Source organism: Chaetura pelagica, unplaced genomic scaffold (genome assembly GCF_000747805.2).
Source record: "Chaetura pelagica isolate M959 unplaced genomic scaffold, ChaPel_1.0 scaffold28, whole genome shotgun sequence".
Taxonomy (NCBI): Eukaryota; Metazoa; Chordata; class Aves; order Apodiformes; family Apodidae; genus Chaetura; species Chaetura pelagica.
In genome coordinates this window covers 533,231-553,802 of record NW_009954303.1, presented here as the reverse complement: position 1 = coordinate 553,802, position 20,572 = coordinate 533,231, and the positions used below count along the sequence as shown (strand labels likewise).

Below are 20,572 nucleotides of genomic sequence, written 5' to 3'. Positions count from 1 at the left end.
CTCAGTGGAATAACTTGTATGTCATCTTTAATTTTTTTTTGTCTTCAGAAGCTAATCAGAATAACATAGTGGTATGTTTTGCCTCCTTCACCCTGAAATCTGTATTTTATCGCTCTTATGTTTTATGGAGCTAATTAACAAAGGCCTAGACCCAACAGAATAAAGGTGTTCTTGTTCATAACAGATTTCAGATGACCTCATCTAGTCCTCCCACATCAAATAGCTACATGAACTTATGTGATGCTCAACAACCAGTTACAGTTTTGAGGTCTACAGGCAGAGCCTCATGCATTATATTCTTTATGCAGATGCTTTGTCAGCCTCCAGAAACAACTTCTTTATCTGTTAAATAGCTGATGTTATGATGTCATGATCCATTCTATGTCAGGCTTTTGTTGTGGTGTTTTTTCCCAAGCTGTTGTTGTGTCTAATTGATTAAAAACATCTCCTTCAGCTAAGTGCAGGAATTCTGTTCTTCCTTTTTTAATCTCACAGTGTGGATGTTGGATGCCTCCCAACATTGGATTGTAGCTCTTCCAATCCAGTGGGGATGGAGTAGTAAAAGAAGGGCTATTCAAGATGCTTTTATTAGCAAAATAAACCAGATCTCCATTGTGCTAATATACCATGTGCATTTGTTTTCATAGACCGGACACTCCAGTCACACAGCTGAAGAAGTCTGGTCTCTGCTTCCTTTAGTCACGTTCTACTCTTGCACTAGTGAGGCCTCAAGCTCCTTTACCAATCTTTATGAGAAGCATTTCATGCCCTGGCATGTGCTAAGTGGATACCTGGAGATCTACTGCAGTTTCACCAAGCACTGTACCAGAGTAGAAATGCCCAAGGTTGTTACACTAGTCTTGTCTACATGTTCCTTGTAGCTGGAAATGTTGTGAATGGACATGTGAGAAGTTGCTCACAGCTGGAGAGTTACTGGCACTGATAGAGTTCTTCAATAAATGTAATCGACGTGTGTACCTCATGTTCATCTCCTCTACCTTTTCATACTGAATTAATCTGGTACTTGGTTGTGTTGGGATTGCATGGCTGAGAAGGCATGAAGATGGCTTTAAGTATATGATTGAGCTGTACAGGAGGGATGGCAGAAGTGAGGGTACCATGTTCAAATCAATAATAAAAGAAGGGAAAAAAGTATTTATTCTAAGCAAGAGGGCTCCTGTATGCCCACAGGCTGAAGGTACACGACTGTCACATCTTAGAAGGTTCTTCTTACCATGTCAGTACAATTTTTTTGTGTGTTGTATTTCTCTTTTCACCTTGTAGAAGGTAGATCACAATTAAGCTGCACAGGGTTGAGTGTGTCCTTTCACAGTGCGGTTCTTGTGTGCCTATATTTTTAACCTCTGCTGAGCTGTAATCCCCACTCTCATTAGTGTTTTGCAGGCATTTTTTTTCTGGTATTTTCATTTTCCCCTTTCCTGAATGTTGCTTTGCTTTTTATTTCACTCATTCTTTACATCCTTCTGTCTGCTCAGCACTTTATCCTTCCATTTTGCTATATCAGCTTCTGTTTTGTTCTAAGTCTTCCCGAAGCCATGCTGCAGTCTAGCTGATTAATTGGGAGAAGCACAAACACTAGTAGGTAAGTGTTAAGCAGGCAATTAGGAGAAAGTATTGAAGGAGCAGAGGACCAAATTAATCTGTAGTGCAATTCATATTTGCCAGAGTTATCAGGTGTGAGGCATTGCTGCTCTTTGCCAGGGTTTAACTCCTGTTAAATGGAATTAGCCCTAATTACCACCAGCATAAATGAAGTAAGGATCAGGCTGGAACCTTTCTAGTTAATGTAAAATTTCATGTTAAGCTGTTAATCAGGAAAAATAGAGGCAATATTTTAGTAGCTCCGGAAAGCATGATTTTCTAATGTATTTTTTTCCTTGTTTTCTACAAGTTTCTGAACATTAATGTAAGTGGGTACTGACAGGAATTCATTAGCCTCCCCCATGCCCAAGAGACTACTTATTAGACTTATGCAATGCAAGATATTAAAAACACTTTTGTCTGTCACACTGCCACGGGCAGGGGAGGGGGAAATTTGCCAGTTGCCAATGGATACCTGGAGGTTTTGTGTATGACCATGAAGAACAGCTTGTGCACTTTCACCCCTGATGTTCCCTGAATAACTTGGATCTCATTTAGGTCAATAAGCCTTTATCAAAACGTCAGGAGTGAAAAATGTGTCTTGGTGTAAGCCGACTGGTCGTTCCCTCCAGTCACCGGAGTCTATAGGACAATCAATGTTCTCTAAGCTTGTCTGCATGTCATGCAAAGAGCTGGATGACAGTAACCATTGACTGCGTGTCTGTCTCATTGTCTTTGGGACAGCCCCCATTTGCATACTTGCCGGTGTGCCTGTTACCCAATGAACCATGGAGGGACTTTAAAAAACATACGCGCACAACTTGGATGCAAATTTCCTACAAAGAGAATGCACAGTTCTTTAAAACACAATCCAGGCTTTCACTTTCTGCCTTCTCGCTGTAACACTGAAACTGTGATCCCGACAGGGCTACAGTGCCTGCTCAGGGTGCTGTTTGCAGCTTCTTTGCACCAAAACATTTTTTTCCAGGTTTTTCTTTGCCTATCAAGGTAATTTCTTTGTTGTTCATTTGCTTTTGGTAATTGCTTTTGGGGATATCTGAACAGCACTGGCTGTGTTAACACGTGATGTGAGGCCATACGTCCCTTCCTAAAGTTATTTGGAACGAAGAACAGTTTTGCTCCCTGTATGCTTACCATTGTCTTTTGTTAAGGGAGCTGCCTTCATGGTAGTGATGAAAGGAGATGTACTAGCCTTTTGAGTACAGAAGAGCACTTGGATTTTAGAGATTATTGACTATGTCTGTGAAACAAATGCAATCCCCTGGTCAGAAAAGATGGCCTCTGTTGGTTTATTTTACTGTCACAATTCAGGGGCACATCATGTGAAGCAGGACTCATAATTTTGCCATTTACTGCAGGTTTGTAAATTATATTAGGTACAGTTCGACAAAGTGAGAGTTCTGTAGCATTTTGAAGCTTCTGTCATAAGACACAGCCTTTCCTTAAAGCATCTGCTGCAGATGCTGTTCCTTTAGATTTACAACCTTCATTATGACTTTATTTTATTGAAAAATATTTAAGGATATACTAATTTTTAAAAAAAAAAAAAAATAAAAAAAATTAAGGGTTCTGGTAGGTCCTTTCAGAACGAAGCTGTAGAAGAGATTCTTGGCAGGGTCAAAGGGTCTGAGCTTCATGTTTATTACAACCAGTGATCTGGACAGTTTCATTATAGCTTGAAAATCTAACTGGAATACAAGGGCATATAAATTATTGTGATAGTTGCATCTGACATCTTGCACAGGTTATGAGATTTTCAAAACAAAGGGAAAGCGTCCTGGCTAATGTTCTCCTAACTTTTCTACCAGTGCCACAGAGTCAAACTTCAACACTGTAGATAAGCATTTTCTCATGCCATCAGGAGACCAGTGTTTTAGAGCCACAAAAAGATTGTAGCGAAGTGGACTGATTCATAATCCCATTTTTTCCCATTTTCTTTATTTCCCATTTCCATTTTTCCCATTTTCTTTTTACTTTATGCATATCTATTATTGTACTCAGTATTCAGGGCAACATCCCATACATTTATGAAGCTGGTAATGTCACTCGCATTCATCTTGACTGGACTAGGATCATATCCTTGGTATTTCAGTTAATTTATAAAATAATTGTAGGTACCATCTTGAGTCCATTTTGCTAACTGCAGTGAGCCCTGCAGAAAAGTTGAGGAGGCAGGATAAAATGTTCAGTAGCACGTCATTCTGTGGTTGCTCTTTATATTAAATCACTCTATGAAAGAACCAGCTCGTTCTCTTAATCTGCATCATCCTATGTAACTATGATTGGTTTCTTTGTTTCACACTCTATATGCAGTGTGCTGCGTGTTCTCAATTTCAAACTGCTGGTACCATTCCAACTAGTAGATTTTGCTGTTGGCTTTGATAGAGAACATGACCAGTTATTAATTGAGGTGACCAATAAGGAAAGTGTTACAGCTCGCTAATACTCAAGCCAGCTATGCTGAGTATGCTGTGTTCAACCAGTCTGTAGAAAAGCAAGGTTTATCTGCACATTTACTAAGTTCCAAGTATGACGTAATTGAACGTCTCTAATCAGTAAGAATGTTGTGTGTCTTTGACATCTCTCACTTTGTAGGCATTTCCAAAGTCATACCTTAGCATATATGTCTGTGGCTGATAACAGCCGTGCTTCAGGACCTCTGTTTCTGATGAAGTCTCTAATTGTTGACAAGGAGATGGAGAAGGCTTGCTTGGGGTCTCATTGTGTTTTCAGTGCACCTGGAGATGGATATATTGATAATGGGTACTAGAAATCTTTCTTCAATCCATGTGAGATTAAATGAAGACTGAAAGAGTAAAAATAAGTGGGATGTTAAGTTGATATGGTAAATGAGATGCAAAGCACACGTCCTCCTGAAATTAAATAAGCCAGCAAAGTACTCGTCTTTTCAATACAGACTGCTTGTTTTCTTTGGCTAGGTCAGGAAACCTTTTGTTTGAATTAGACCAAGTGAATTGCACAGAATGTTTTCAGTTTTAGTCTGTGTAGACAAGACAAACTGTATGCAATTAAGTATTTAAACTTACTCTTAATCTTTTCCTTCTTTGTGGGTTTTTCTGTTACTTTAGATCATATTGGTGTAGTTGAAATTTTTTTCACCTTCCAAATTTCACGTTTTGTCTTAGCATTTCGTAATACATTCTAAAAAAAGCTGAAAGATGTACAGTAGAGAATTAACCTAGTTCCCTCTCTGTTTCTTTTAGGAAATTGTACTAGTGGTATTCTTTGGAACGGAATATGTGGTTCGGTTATGGTCAGCAGGATGCCGCAGTAAATATGTTGGAATATGGGGAAGGCTGCGTTTTGCTAGGAAGCCTATTTCAATCATTGGTGAGTATGCACAGCTTGCAAAGTTGACATAAACACCAAGTAGAAGTTATCCTTGAAAGTTTTGAGAAGCGGAATTTCTGCAGCAGCTGTAGCCAAGTTAGAGCAAGGGCTCTTGTCATTAGCAATAATGTAGATCTGAATTTCCGTTCAGGAATTCATGGCACTGTCATTTGAGAACAAATGTAGCTGGGTTTGTTTTTCCAGAAGAGCAGTGTTTTATTTTCACAAGTGATCTGAAGCTTTGCCAGAAATAAGTCTTGGCTGTAGTCCTGTCTCCTGTGACCTCAGGATCCCAGACACTGCACAATAGCTACGACTGTATTTTTTTCTAAGATACTGAAGGGTGGGGGTTTTTTTCCAGCAGTCATTTGAATAATTTGTTTTGAGTTTATCTTGCACTGTAATTGAGCTATATACTGCATGGTGGAGCATGATAGGTACACTTGTTACTTTGTGTATCTGTTGGATTAAAATACTCTTTTTAAGTGATGCATTTGGAACTATGCACCTGACTTCTCTTGGTAGTCATTGCAGTTGGTTTTCTAACATGACTTCAGCTTTCATAGAAATAACATCCATATATTCCACCTACATCAGAAACCATTACTGAGGCAACTCTGTAAAGACCCTTTCTGTAACTCTGTAAAGACTCTGAATCACTTAATATAAATTGATTTAACGAACCAGATTTTGGAAGACGAGTGTTATTGTAGAAGCACAGAAATTCTTGTTCAGTGAAACACTTTGTTCCATTACTCAGAAACATTATTTTTGTGGACTAGAGGATGTAGTTTTTCATAAACTATCTACAATTTTGCTGAATATAAATTACAAAATGTTGTACCTGGGTATTTTTACAATAATAAAATTGTTTAGTTTAGCTTCTCTGTGCATATATATAAAAGTTTCTCAAGTATGATTGCAATTATAAAATGGCTTTCCCTGCATCTTTGCACTCTGTCCACAATCCATTTCTCTGGAGACCTAGAACACTAGGGGTTCTGAAACATCACCCAATTTATTTCAGCTTGAAAAGCAAAACAAAAATTCAGCTTTCCCAGACAGGTATCAAGAACCACTTCATTCTCCAAAATACAGAGTTGCTTTCCAAAATTAACTAGGCCAGAGGCACAGAGATTTAGAGTACAGTCTTAGGATAAAGGCTGACTTACACTAAATTAGACTCACACACTACTTCATTCTTTTTCTATCCCTTTTAGAACGAGACAGATGAAATAATAGTGAGGTGATTATATTATATATGAAATAAACCCAAAAACCTCTGTCACTGAATAAAATACTATCTAAAACACCACGGAAAATAAGATACACAGATGTGATAATAGGTTGAAACAGTTGAAATTCCTCATGGGTTATAGCTAATGAGGATTCCAGGCTTGTGATGATGCTTTTAGTAACTCATGCCACTGTCATAATTAATCTAGAATGTGGCCATCTTGGACCTATCCCAGTAAAACCTTTCTATCATATCACGCAATTATGTTTTCTTTATATGTTACAGTAGAGATTTCTTGATAGAGAAATTAAAATCTTAACATAGAGTGACTTTTCAACTTGTTAAAGTAATATTGGAACTGGTTCTTGCAGAAGTATTGCAAGATGCTGCTAACTAATTTTTTAAATTAACTTTTTTTTTCCAGATTTAATTGTAGTTGTTGCTTCCATGGTAGTTCTTTGTGTGGGCTCTAAAGGTCAAGTCTTTGCAACCTCAGCTATCAGGTAATTATATGCAATAAAATAAGATAGTACCAAGTAAGGTGCTTTTTTTTTTTCCCTTCTTTTTTTTTTTTCCCTTTTTTTTTTTTTTTACATCCTATTTAAATTCTGTCAGGAGAAAACAAATCACTACTCAGAGTCATGTAACAGAGGAGATTACCAATCATGTAAGAGTGTGAAATAGTCATCTTAAATTCTGCATGTGTTATCTGGTTGTATAGCATTTATGTCTGGTGGGGATAGTGGTGGACATACCCCTGCCTCCTTTTCTCAACTAGGTGGGTTCTGCCAAATCCTATTTTAGTTTTGTGGCTCAGTTTTAAAGCTCTTTCATGTTTCATGTTTCTAATGTCTTCAAGCTGCTTCGTCATAAAATGCCTGGGGCTAATGGTTGTGAATTCCTGATGGACTGAATCCATCTTGTGCTCAGGAAGGTCACACCACTTGGTTTTCTTGAATGAGAGAGTACAGGGCAGTGTACTGTGCTCTGTGCAGTAGCTGCAGTGTTGCTGTAGGAATGCAATGACCCTTATGAAAAGAATATTTTAAGGTATTATAGGACCATCCAGTTCAAATTCCTCAAAGGTGAGGGAATTGAATCTTTAGTTAGTTGGATTTTGGATGTTGCTTCCCATCCTGAGGAGCAGGTCAAATATGAGTTGGTGAATATTTTCTAAAGCATTCACAGTTCGTCTCCAAAATTCCTAAATCCTTGAGTTATCCTTACTAGCCTTGTGTGCAAAGGTCTGTCCTTCTCTTGTGCAATCTCCCCATGCTGTCTTCATAACAAACAAGATGAAAGATGGGTGAATGGAGTGACGAGACAGGCTGGTAAATCTAACATATAATATTGGATCTCTCTCTTAAAATGGTCCTTTGGAAGAGGCAGATTTCACCCCTCTGCCTCTATTTTGTCTCTTGGACCTTTGACCTCTTCATTAATTAAAAAATGTTGTTCCAGGGGCATCCGTTTTCTGCAGATTTTACGAATGCTCCATGTTGACCGGCAGGGTGGTACCTGGAGGCTGCTGGGATCAGTAGTGTTCATCCACAGACAAGTAAGGTTCAGTACTCTGAGGGATGTAATAATAATTGATGCAGAAGTCCTTATATTCAGAACAGCATGTATGCAGACAAGCTAATGATGTCAAATATATTTCGTGTGGAAGCAGGCAGTTATTTTAACCAAGTCTGTTTTTCCCTTGTTCAAGGGAAAAAAACATTCCTGAAAGATTAAAAATACTCACCTCCACTTTGGCAAACTTTTTGACTTGTAGCTGGACTTAACCACAGAAAACAAGACTTCTGAAAATTAGTCTTGAGTATTTCTAAAATTATTATTATATCTAAATTCCAAGGTTTTTTTAAATGTGGTACTGTTCAAAAAAATTACCCAGCTGCTTGTTGGTGACCAAAACGTTAATGAATCCTACTTGCAAGTAAGGAGGTTGTTTTAACTGTTTGAAATGCACATGCTGAACCAAGTCATCAGCTGTGATGTAAATTCTTTCACTATTGAGCTCAGTGGATTTTTGTTACTTTGCACAGCCTATAGTCATGTCAGGGTTTATTAATTGCTGAAATTACAGTCTTCTGTTGAATTATCTTTTAAAAAACATCAGTGATAGGCAATTTAAGTGTCTCAACAATATCATAACGCCATTGTTTTGATTCTCTTTGCAGGAACTGATAACTACACTCTACATTGGATTTCTGGGCCTGATTTTTTCCTCTTATTTTGTGTACCTGGCTGAAAAAGATGCTGTAAATGATTCTGGAGAAACAGAGTTTGGCAGCTATGCAGATGCCCTGTGGTGGGGAGTAGTAAGTATAGCAATTTTACATGTAGTAGTAGCAGTTAACACCTTCAAATGTAAAGTTCAAGCAAGCATTGAGTAAGAATGGCATTTTGAAATGGCCTCTTACAACTTCAATGTACTTCCTGGTTTCCTGTGAAACTAAGAAAATACTATACATTATCAGTAGCTTTATTTGGTGTTTGTAGTCTTATGTGATAAGAAGTGATCAAATTATGTATACAAGATGTTGAAACATTATTCTTATTTTTTTATCTCGTCTTCCCTCCACTAATAGTGATTACTTCTTGCTACCTTTCTCATGATAGGATTCAACTTTCTGGGATGGTAAGAGTATTGTGAAATCAGGGTTAGTGTATTTGGTGTTTTTGAGTGTGTATATGTTTGAGGGGTTTTTTTGTCTTTTTTATTATTTTTTTTATAATATATCTATCATTTGCAATTCCCTGTTTATTCAGAATACACTAATTCCAGAACAAAGAGCATTTAAGATACTTGAGAAATCCAAGCATAGGACTGTTTTAAAGTGATTAGATTGGTTTGGAACCCATTTAGTATCCTCATGTGTGGTATTCCATTGTGCTATGTCGACATACCATCTTGCTTAGAGATTTCTCAGGTTTCTCTAAGATGCTGCCACACGTGGGTGTAGGTGTATCTTTAGTTCTACTACTAAAGTTCTGCTTTCTTGCTGTTGCTAGTGACAATTGTCTCTTTTAGTTTATTATATGTACTTACTAATTTGGCAACTCTATTCTGGCATTGTATGTCAGTGCTAGCAAAAATTCCCTTTATTTTCTTGTATGATAATGTAAATATTAGGATGGCTGTTATGTTCTGGGATTTCCCATCTGTAATTGTTTCCTTTTCCTTTTCCTATTACAATTCAAAGAAAGGTACTTTTTGGAAGCTGTTTTTCCTTGTTGTTAGCATTAAAGCAACGACTTGTTCTTATCTGTGTTAATTGTATGTACCGTAATAAAACAGTCATCACTAAGTGCTTTATAATACATAGGCATCATTAATGGTTCCAAACTTGCAGTTGCAAAATGTGCTCATCTTCTAGAGTTTTCTCTTTGCTGTTGTAGATCAAAAGGCATTGAGTTGGGGTTTTTTTGTTTTTGTTTTTTTTTTTAATTTAAAAATGAGAATACTAGTAAGTCTTATATACAGAATACATAGGCATCATTAATGGTTCCAAACTTAAAGTTGCAAAATGTGCTCATCTTCTAGAGTCTTCTCTTTCCTGTTGTAGATCAAAAGGCATTGGGTTGGGGTTTTTTTGTTGTTTGTTTTTTTTAAATTTATTTAAAAAAGAGAATACTAGTAAGTCTTATATACAATATTATAAGACTAACGCCTCTGTTTTACTAATAAACATATTTTTGAGAAACATTTTCAATAAACCCCTGCATGTATGTGCTTATGTAGTCTTCTGTCCACAGAGTACCATTTTCAGGAAGGAAAGATCTATTGATGAGCAGGTCTTCTGATGCTGAAATGCATATGTAGCTTTTTTTGATTTCACAGGTTTTGTTTAGGTTGCTGCTGAGATCTGCTGCAGACTTCTTTCCTCTTGCTGTCTGCCATGGTTAAAATACAGCCTCTTTTAGGATCAGAAAGCTTGCTGTGTAGTACAAGGAAGTGGTTTTCTTGCTTTTACAATGCTTTCATGTCATCACAGAGTTTTCCAGTACAGGGGTCAGACAACTCGGTGTTAGGTCTCAAACATTTTGGTTATGTTTTAGCCAGAATTTTCAGAATAGCTTAAACTCCACAAATTCTGGTCACTGAAAACCTGTCTCAGTCTGTTTTAAACTGGATATGCAGAAGAGGATAATGTACATCTCCTGTCTCAAACACTGTCATAGGTATGTGACCTATCTGGCAATGTAGCTAATCTCACTCTCTGAGAGTGTCACAGGACCTTACCTAGTGGAGAATCATAGAATGGTTAAGGTTGGAAGGAACCTCAAAGAACATCAGGATCCAACCTCCCTGCCATGAGCAGGGACACCTCCCATTAGACTCATTCAACCTGGCCCTAAACACCTTCAGGGACGTTGCACAACAACCTCACTAGGCAACCTATTCCAGAAACTTACTAAGGTAAAGAATTTCTTCTTGATGTTTCCAGCCCTTTGATCATCTTCATGGCCCTTCTCTGAACCCTCTCCAACAGGTTTATATCTTTCATTTGCTGAGGGCTCCAGAGCTGTATGCAATATTCTAGGTGCAGTCTCTATTTAGAAGATTATTAGAAGTATTTAGAATAAAACTTCTAAAAAAATTGTGTTTGATAACATTTTCATACCCTCTTTCTTACTCTACAAAACTGCACTTTTTTAATCTCAGTGTATATCTACACTGTTAAACTAGTTCTTTGGGGAGTGGCAATAGAGTATGTAAGTATGTAGCATGGCATAAAGAAAACCATATTGCTGTCAGGGACATGGACAGTGGGACTGAGTGCAGCATCAGCAAGTTTGATTATGACACCAGGATGCATGGTGCAGTCAACATGCTGGAAGGAAGATGTGCCATCCATAGGGACCTTGACAGGTGGGTCCATGAAAAACTCATGAAGGTCGATAAGGCCAAGTGCAAGGTCCTGCACCTGGGTTAGGGCAACCCCAAGAACAAACACAGGTTGGGTGGAGAATGGGTTGAGAACAGCCCCAAGGAGAAGGACTTGGGGGTGCTGGCTCAACATGAGCTTATGATGTGTGCTTGCAGACCAGAAAGCCAACCATGTCCTGGGCTGCATCAGGAATGTGTCCCTCAGTTCAAGGGAGCTGATTCTACCTTTCTACTCTGCTCTTGTGTGACTCCAACTGGAGTACTGTATTCAGTTGTGAAGCCCCAGACACAGGAAGGACATGGAGCTGTTAGAGGGAGTCCAGGGAAGGGGCACAAAGATGATCTGAGGGCTGGAGCACCTCTCTTGTGAAGACAGTCTGAGAGAGTTGGGGCTGTTCAGCCTGGAGAAGAGAAGGCTCCAGGGACATTTTATGGTAGCCTTAAGTACCTGCAGGGGGCTACAGGAAAGCTGGGGAGGGGTTTTTTACAAGAGCATGTAGTGATAGGACAAGGGGGAATGGCTTTAAAGTATAAGAGGGTAGTTTTAGGTTAGACATTAGGAAGGAATTCTTTAGTGTGAGGGTGGTGAGAGACTGGCACAGGTTGTCCAGGGAAGTTGTGGCTGCCACCTCCCTGGAAGTCTTCAAGGCTGGGTTGGATGAGGCTCTGTGTGACTTGGTTTAATGGGAGGTGTCCCTGCCCATTCTGGGGGGTTAGAATTACATGATCTTTAAGGTTCCTTCCAACCCAAACCATTCTATGATGAACGTATAATATAAAAGGTCTGTGTTACCACAACCGAACTGCGTCTGGAATTGGGTACTTACATGTTACTGTGCTTTACTGACTATTGACATACCCATAGGGTGCATAACTTTTAATTAAACGTTCTTCATTCTCATTGTTGTTATTTATAAATCTATGTTACTTTTCCATTTCCATGTGTAAACTGGCCTCCTGGGCTTTATTTGAATTTCCTGTGAGAACTCTGGGATGTAGCTATTTGCCATTCCAGTTTATGGGCTTCTTGATGAAACCTAAGGTTACCTTATGGCATGGAGTAAAGATTTGTCTATATTATTGCTAGTTTTGAATGCAATGCATGTTGTATAAATAATTCTGCCGGGTCTGTACTTCTTTTAACAGTCAAGTTTAATATTTGCAGATAAAATACAAAGAACATGATGCATCTTTCAGCTCCCCAGTGCAAGTATTCAAAATTACTCTGTGTTGTCCTGTTGTCCTTCATGTCCAGATTTAAGAGTCTTAAAGACCTAATATAGATTCTGGACACTAAAAACAAGTTAATTTTTGTTTTTTAAATTAAGATGCTATATGTTCTCACCAAATCTGTCAAAGGTGACCACATTCAGAGAATGTTATTGGTTTACTGTCTCTGGATTTTTTTGCATGTTTTTCTCCCCTCCTCCCACCTTAAGCATGAAATTCAATCATGCCTCAGGCAGACTGAGAGGAGCTCTCCTTTTTGATATCCACTGAATGATACGCAATTTCCAGGCTTCACATCTGAACAAACATCCTGCAGGAAAACCATTATGTGGATTTTGCTAACAGTCTCTTTGATCATGAGCACTAGTTGCCACAAGTGATTATTGAATGTAGCCAGACATGGATATTACACTGTGTCCATTCCTTTGAATTAGTTTGAACTGGGTTGAGCAATTTTCTGCAAGCATCAGCTTTAGCTTCTTTCTTGTTCCTTTAATTCCTTGAGATATGCCTTCTCACCAAGGACTGAGTTCAACAAAACACTGATAGGCTTGCTTACTTCTAAGCATACCTAGAACCATCTTTGTATTTAGCAAAGCCTACAAGTATGTGCTTAATGTAAATTGAAATTCAAAATTTTGGGAAAACTTTGCTGAAAACTTACAAGAAATTGCACTTGAAACTGTATGTTGGTAAGACTTGCTAAATTAGAACAAATCTGATTAAATTTATAAATAGTGAAACATAAATATTGACAATTTGCCACATAAAAGGGGTCTTGTGTTATTTAGAACCCTTTGTGTTCCCCTTCTAAATAAAAAGACTGTAAACGGACTTTGGGGTTCAACAGAAGGAGACACTTCCTTTTGTGGTTTACAAGTCAAGTGTACCAACTATAGGCCTGTTATATACCTTTTTTTCCTAATTTTTGGGGTGAAATATTTGGCTCTGTTTTGGAGGGAGTTGGTTACTTTGAGAATTTTTGGAGTGAGGATCAGAAGATGTAAGGGTTGGTATTTTTAAATGCTTTTTTGCATGCAATCTCTGCATCTTGCAACTGCCTTCTCTTCTCAAGACTTTAACTGCATGAATAATTCCAAGTGCATTTGTTCTCATTTAATGAAGACCTGTGGGGTAGGTGTAGAGAAACCTTTTCAAATTCTTACTTACAAAGTACAGATGTAGGTAATCTTACATCTAGAGAACACTATTGGGACTTATTTTCTTAATTCCCAAAGCTTTAAACCTCTGTGAAAAAATATCAAGGAGACAAGAAAAAATTTATATCTAGAAGAACCCAGAAATGGTCTTTTTCTCATGTGATGAAACAATAGTGAACTGTTTCAAAATATAGACAACTTTCTACATCACGATCTAGGAAAAAATAATTATAATTTCAGAAATTTGGCTTTAATTTAAATTTCAATAATTAGCACAAATATTACTCATTTTAAAATGGGTCTGTAGGAGGCCGAAGGTGCCTTTGCTCTGCCATTCCTGTCACATGACTAGAATGACCCTCACAGGAGGATGTTTTAAAACTTCTTAGATTTTTGGCTACTTTGTGTATGTTTAAACATTCTTTTTTTCCCTTGTTGTACCTAGATGATGCTGTTTCTTTTCAATATAATTACTGTATTTTGTGAGGTTTAATTTAGTACCAGTAGTGAAGGGAAAATAAATAGCTGCAGAATTCCCATGGACAGAGGAACTACCTGCATGTGTTGATAACATTCCCCAGCACTTCTTTCAACATCACACTTGAGATGTAGAGGTTACTACTTCAACTGGCTGCTTTTTCTGACATTTTTTTGTACAGAAGTGGCCTTGTTGAGCTAGGTTGAGATAAGACAAACGTCTCTTCTATATATTAAGACCTAGATGTGCTTCAACTCAGCACTGGTGAGATCAAATTTAATAGGCAGACCTGGCTGTTGACGTTGTCAGCAGTGAGGCTGATGGTGGCCAGCAGACCTCCCACCATTTCCCATTCATCTGATCAGTAAGCAGAGAAGGGCGGGCATGCTGCTGCCTCCCAAAGAAGTGGCTATCACTGTACTGTAAAAAAAAAAGAAGAAAATCCAAACAGTCCTTTTTTAAGCTATGGATTCCAATTTATTTCTGATGTTTGTGTCCTGTAGAACATAGTATCTTAATTTGTTGATCTGAAGGATGTAATTTGAATCTTCTCAGGGTGCTGCAATGTACAAAGAGGTGATTGGGAGCAGAAAGGGGAATATCTGTTGTTTAAATTTGTTCTTATTGCCAACATCCTTATATGCACAAGGAAGAAAAATATTGTCAGTTGGAAAAGAATTGAAAATACTGAAAGCTCATGATGGGTTTTGTTGGCTTTATACAGAGTGCATACTTGACAGTAAAATAAGAGCACGCATGTCTAATCTGTCTGCACTTGTGCTGCATGGATTTCAGCAACACGGGAAGATTCTGCTTTATATTCAACTCGCATCAATGTGGGTGACCGAATAAGATGTCAAGCAGTAAAAAAGCTTCTCATATGTTCATTACACGTAGACGTAGAGGAGACTATTCCAAACGTTTTCAGTTTTCTATAATCCAATCACGAAGAAGCCAGGGAGCCACTGCTGCTAAACCACTGGATGTTGTTCTTGTATTACGTGATTTAATCAAAGTGGGTAAGGCGATTGGGTCGGAAAATTCAGAGTGATATTTGATATGCAGAACAATATCTAGTGCCGTTGGTTTTGAAGTTGCAGTATTGCAAATTTAGAAACAAAGGAGTTAAGGTATTTTCTATAAGGTGACTTGCCCTTGAATTTATTTAAAGTTTTAGTTGGGTTTGCTCCCTGAGTCCTGTGATGTCTGCCTCTTTGGTACTACTGAATCATGTGATCTTGTATTTTATAGCTGTTTAACTGTCCAAGTTTTTGCACAGCACACAGCAAGGATTTCATCAACAGAGCATTCCTACTCACCTGATGAGTTTGCTGTGCTCACTGTAGCCTGACATAAACCCCTTTCCCCATTCAGTGCTGACAAACATTACTATTTCTTCTTGCTCTGTCTATTTTTGTTTCTTATTTCCTCCTTCAGGCTATTGTTGCATATTTAATAGGAACAAGATTAATCTTAATACCAAAGCCTGTGGTGATGTACATCAGATCAAAGTTTTGAAATAGTCTATGAATGAATATGATTTTGCTCCTAATTAAAACAATTAGTTTTCCATGCTGCTTTGCAGTGAAAATTTAATGTGCAAGCTCTTGTATGATTTTAATTTCATTATACAACATTTTTACTATGCTAGAGTAGAAGCTGAGCTAGTATTTCCATTATAAGGTCCTATTTTACAACTGCAAAATTAGTATTGTACTCTTTAGGGGGTTATAATCTGGCTGTAAAAACTAATTTAGGGCAGAAACTTGGCATGTAGAGTTTCAATGGCATATATCTTGGGGAAAAAATAATATGTAATTTTTGAATACAATGCGTTTGTAGATGGATTAGGGCTATGATGGCAGAGAAAAATGTTAACTTAAACATACACTGATTTTCAACCTGATTTTCAAAATATGGTGGGGTTTGTTTGTTTGTTTTTAACTCCAAAGCAAACAGCACAGAATATATTTTCCTTGTGTCACTGTTGCTTCATATAGACCAATTCAGAAGGCATAGGTGGGGTGGGGATAGGAAAGGGAAGACAAATACTTCTTAGTTAGATATGAATTTTTCTTCAGTTATACTTCAGTCAGCTTAAAAACACCTATGTCGTTTCACATTTCTAGTTAATGTGTTTTTTTTAAACAGGGAGTTAAGTTTGTAGTACAGAATAGTTGTTTGAAAGTTTTCAATGACAGGTTTTGTAAATCTTTTAAAAAAACCTGAAGCATAAACCACTATCTTTTCTGATAATCTTTTGGGTAAGAAGGTACTCGAGGCCATTGCTTTTCCCATACTTTTATTTCCTTTTTTATACCTTATTTTTTGAACAGAAAATTCTAATTAGAATTTAAGTTTGTTTTTTGTTGTTTTTTTTTTTTGTTAAACTGAACCTTTTACATAGTTCAGGAGATCCTGGCTTTCAGGAAGGTCAGAGTTGAGGCTTTTCCCATACTTTTATTTCCTTTTTTATACCTTATTTTTTGAACAGAAAATTCTAATTAGAATTTAAGTTTGTTTTTTGTTGTTTTTTTTTTTTGTTAAACTGAACCTTTTACATAGTTCAGGAGATAGTCATCCCTTCAGTTCCTTATCAGGCCCTGAATTAAGGTGATTGTTGTTGATCAACAACAATTTCAGGAATAGAGGCAAAGGTACTTGGGTACTTAACTCTCCTTACTAGTTCTTAAAATACTTTTGTAGGATAGGTAACAGTTTTTGAAATAAGCTACATTTTTAAAAATTGTATTAAAAATTAAATGCTTGTGACATAGGTGAATTGAAATGGCTCTAGGATGCCCAAGGTGTTCTGCTTCCAACAAAACCATTCTTTCTTTAAGCTCATGCAAATAATGATTTATTAAACCTTGTTTTGCTATATCACCATGGTGGTAATCTTTACTTAAGCGTTTTGAAACCCAAACTCAACAGATGCCTCCTGCATGTGTGCATTAATTATCTGTTCTTTCAAACTATTACATGAATTACTGAGTCGTTAGACTACATTTTGAGGATCTGTTGCTGTGTAAATGCCACATAAATACCTGCTGCAATGCTCTATGTATTTCTCTTCACAGGTGACTGTTACAACTATCGGCTACGGGGATAAAGTGCCTCAAACCTGGATAGGAAAGACCATTGCATCTTGTTTTTCAGTCTTTGCAATTTCATTTTTTGCACTACCTGCGGTAGGTTATCTTGTGCTTTTGCTGACAATTTGGTGTTGACTTATTAGTTGTCAGAGAAAGCTTTTGTTATTAATTCTTTAACCTTTCATTTAACATGATGTTGTGAAAGCTTTGTATTTAATTTTCATATTGTCATTAAAATATATGTAGCTTGTAGAAGCAAAAGAGCTTCTATAAGTAGCTTTAAAAAGTAGATGTGTAATGTTTATTGTATGCAACTAGCTTTGGTATGTACTTGGGAAAGGGGTATTTAATCCCACATACGTTTTCTGTTCACCTCAGAAGTGTAAAGGATGGTATTTCTCATGCTAATTACTTCTAGATTCAGTGATTTAGTGATTTTTTGGCTTTTTAAGGCATTCGCGCATAGTTTACCCAACTGATTAGGTTCAGAGTGAGCTGTGGAATTCTCATACACATCCTTCTTCTAGCAAAGCTGCTGAAAAGGTGTCACTGGCAGAGGGACAACAACTCAAGGACACCGATGCAGCTCTTTGCCAAATTAACGTCTGTCAGTGGCTGAAGTACCAACTTCAGAAGTGACCTAGGGCTGAGCTTTTAAAGGTGTTAGGGCACTTTGTTTGCACTGAAAACTGGTTCCCAAGTACTTTCTAACAAGAAACAAGGCACTTGAGTACCAGGGGTAAATTCAAAGACACTCACTGTGGTTTGACAATGCAAAAATGTTCAGTGCTCGGGGTAGTTAAGGAAATTTATTTTTTTTTTCAAAAATCTAGCAGTCATCCTAAATTGTGCAGTTAGATGTTTGTGCAACCTTAAACGTGCTGTTACCATGTATATTTTCCAGAAAGTTTTTCAGTTGTGTTAGCAGATGTTAGTGTATTGTGGCAGGGAAGTGGTGGGGATAACTACAGGATAAATGAGAATACTACTTTTATGCCAGTGCCATCATAAAAATTCTTCACAACATGAAACAGTAACTATTTAACTCCTGTGGCTTTTTAAAATTAGTTGCTTACTTTAAGGGTATATAGCCTTTTGCTGAGGAGAGTAATTAAGTGTAGATTTTTAGATTCCCCAGCATCAGTTTGCCTTTAAAGCATATTCTTCCCCCCTTCCCATTCTAATCTCTTTCACATTTATTCCTTGTTTAGAAGAGAGATCTGGTCAATTAAATGATCTGTAAGAAAAATGCCAAAAGCTATTACGCTTGCTGGAGAGTTGTGGGTTTTTTCCTCACACCTGAATGCCAGCAAAGATGTTTTATACATAACTCTGCAGCCCCACCTTCATAGCAGTGCTTTTATGTTTACCTGTCAGATTTCCCTAGCTGCCTGTAGAGGTAAAACAACAAACACCTCTTTATCAGTTTTTATTACAGAATTAAATTGTTGTTGTGAGTTGGCCAAGGGGTAAATGTAGGGTTTGAAGCTCTAGCAGCAAGTAGTTGATAGATAGTAACTATTGCACAAGGCCTCATCGGCATTTTAAATGAGCAGAGCTGGCTGAGATCACAGTCAAAAGTAATTGTTGTGGTTAAACAATGTGGTTATGGGTTCTGGATCTAACAACAATCCTTCGTTTCCCAAATAAGTGATGTTTGGACATCATTAACTCTTTGATCTTTACTAAGTGAACATAATAGGAAGGGCCTTTCCTGTTCCTTTCAAAACACTTGATGATTAATGTGGCTCTTAGAGGTTGAGCCAACATCACTGGCTGCTCTGACACCTTTGGCTACCTTGTAGAAAATGAATTATGTTTTTCTTGTGTAGGTGTAGTCATGTAAGCTGATGTATAGATCTTCTTTTCATCTATGTTACTTAAACCTCTGTTAGATACTTCTATGGCTATGCAAATGGCTACATAAATGACTTGCTCTAACTTTGGACTTAATGGTTATACTAAATTTGAAGGCTGTTTTGAATTCTACACCATCTGATACCATTAGTCCATGTCTCAGGACCTGAGAATGGATTAGATGGCCTTGTGTTGAACTCACTGAAGTCCTGACCATTTTGTATCATTCAGTTTTCTCTTCTGTGTCCTCCCTTCTTTCATGGGTTAAAATATGGAGCTAGAAATTACCAAACTACAGTTATAAGGTTTTTCTTGTGACCTGAATCTTGCCTTGCCAAAGCTTTATTTCTCATTAAAGTGAAGTTAAGTACGTCAGGTTAATATTTCTCACTATTCTATTATTCCCCTAAGCAAGCATTTATGAGACTTTTAGAGGGTATGAAATATAATTTCTGCTCACTCTTTAGCCTTTGAATCCAACTGATCTAAATAGGCTTTCAATCAGGGCATGATGGCATTCATAGTTTGTTTCAACAAGTAATACTAACTGAGTCTGAAAACTTAACAGTATTAAGTCATTTCCTCTAAATAATTAGTTGGGGTTTATGTTGCTGAATAGAAGTTTATTAATACAACATAATTTGGCAAGCTTATGTGTGGGTTTTTTTCGCTGTTAAAAAAATAGATCTGTGTTTTCTTTCTTCCCACAGGGAATTCTTGGTTCAGGCTTTGCCCTAAAGGTACAACAGAAACAAAGACAGAAGCATTTCAACCGTCAAATTCCAGCTGCTGCCTCTCTCATACAGGTACTGAGTTCCTGCATTTTGCATACTATAATTTATTTCCATTTATAGTTTTTTCAAAACTGTTGGCAGTATTTTCATGCCTGATTCCTATTTTAAAATGTATAAGAATTACAGGTGCAAGTCTTTTAAACAGTTTTGGAAATCCCACCTAGAACATAAACTAATGAGCAGAAAAGTTCCCTCCCACATTAGTGCAAAATCTTTAATTCAACTGGTTAAAATGAAAACTGAAGGTTATCCTGTAGTTAATGAATAATGCACCTGGGGAAAATGTTATGAAAAACTATGCTGGTAGTAGTGAAAACCGGAGAGGAAGCTTCATGTAAAATTGTATTCTTAAAAAATACATTGTTGCTTGTAAAGACAAGTCAGATATGCTTCATTTTCCGTAGGACAAACATATTCTTAAAAATATCAAATGCAGAAGTATTAAGTCAGAATGTTAAATAGGAACTTGTCAGCTCCAGGATAGGTGACTGGAAACCACTGGGATTCTGCAAAATCAGTCTTTTCATATAGCATAACATACAGGCAGAGAAATGTTGATTCCTTCTGTTAAAAATGCTGTTGCAGTTAAGTGTAAGTAAGGTCAATTTGATTTATCTTTTTCTTCACTGTAGCCAGCATTTCACCCTGGAGAAGTATTAATATTATTTCAATCTTGGTTTTTCCAGCTTTTCCTCCCTCCCTCAGTATCTGCATGGGTAGCTTTAGAAGCAAAGGTATCAAATATAGAAGAAATCTAGATGTAAAACTAAGCCATATTATTTTTGCATTCTCATTTGACTTATTTCTCTAGTTTCATGAGTGAATGTGGATTTCCAGATCAGGCTCTTTA

The 20,572-nt window shown here is 37.3% G+C and overlaps 1 protein-coding gene across 1 annotated transcript in view; it reads left to right on the top strand.

Moving 5' to 3' along the window:
* KCNQ1 (potassium voltage-gated channel, KQT-like subfamily, member 1) overlaps positions 1–20,572 on the top strand; it is a gene marked incomplete at its 5' end in the record, with an annotated part of 371,679 nt that overhangs the window by 88,451 nt on the left and 262,656 nt on the right. Inside the window, 6 exons of the mRNA XM_010003898.1 lie at positions 4,848–4,974; positions 6,636–6,714; positions 7,673–7,769; positions 8,395–8,535; positions 17,057–17,167; positions 19,639–19,734. Coding sequence (XP_010002200.1) covers positions 4,848–4,974; positions 6,636–6,714; positions 7,673–7,769; positions 8,395–8,535; positions 17,057–17,167; positions 19,639–19,734 — 651 coding nt within the window. The remainder of the gene's footprint in view (positions 1–4,847; positions 4,975–6,635; positions 6,715–7,672; positions 7,770–8,394; positions 8,536–17,056; positions 17,168–19,638; positions 19,735–20,572) is intronic.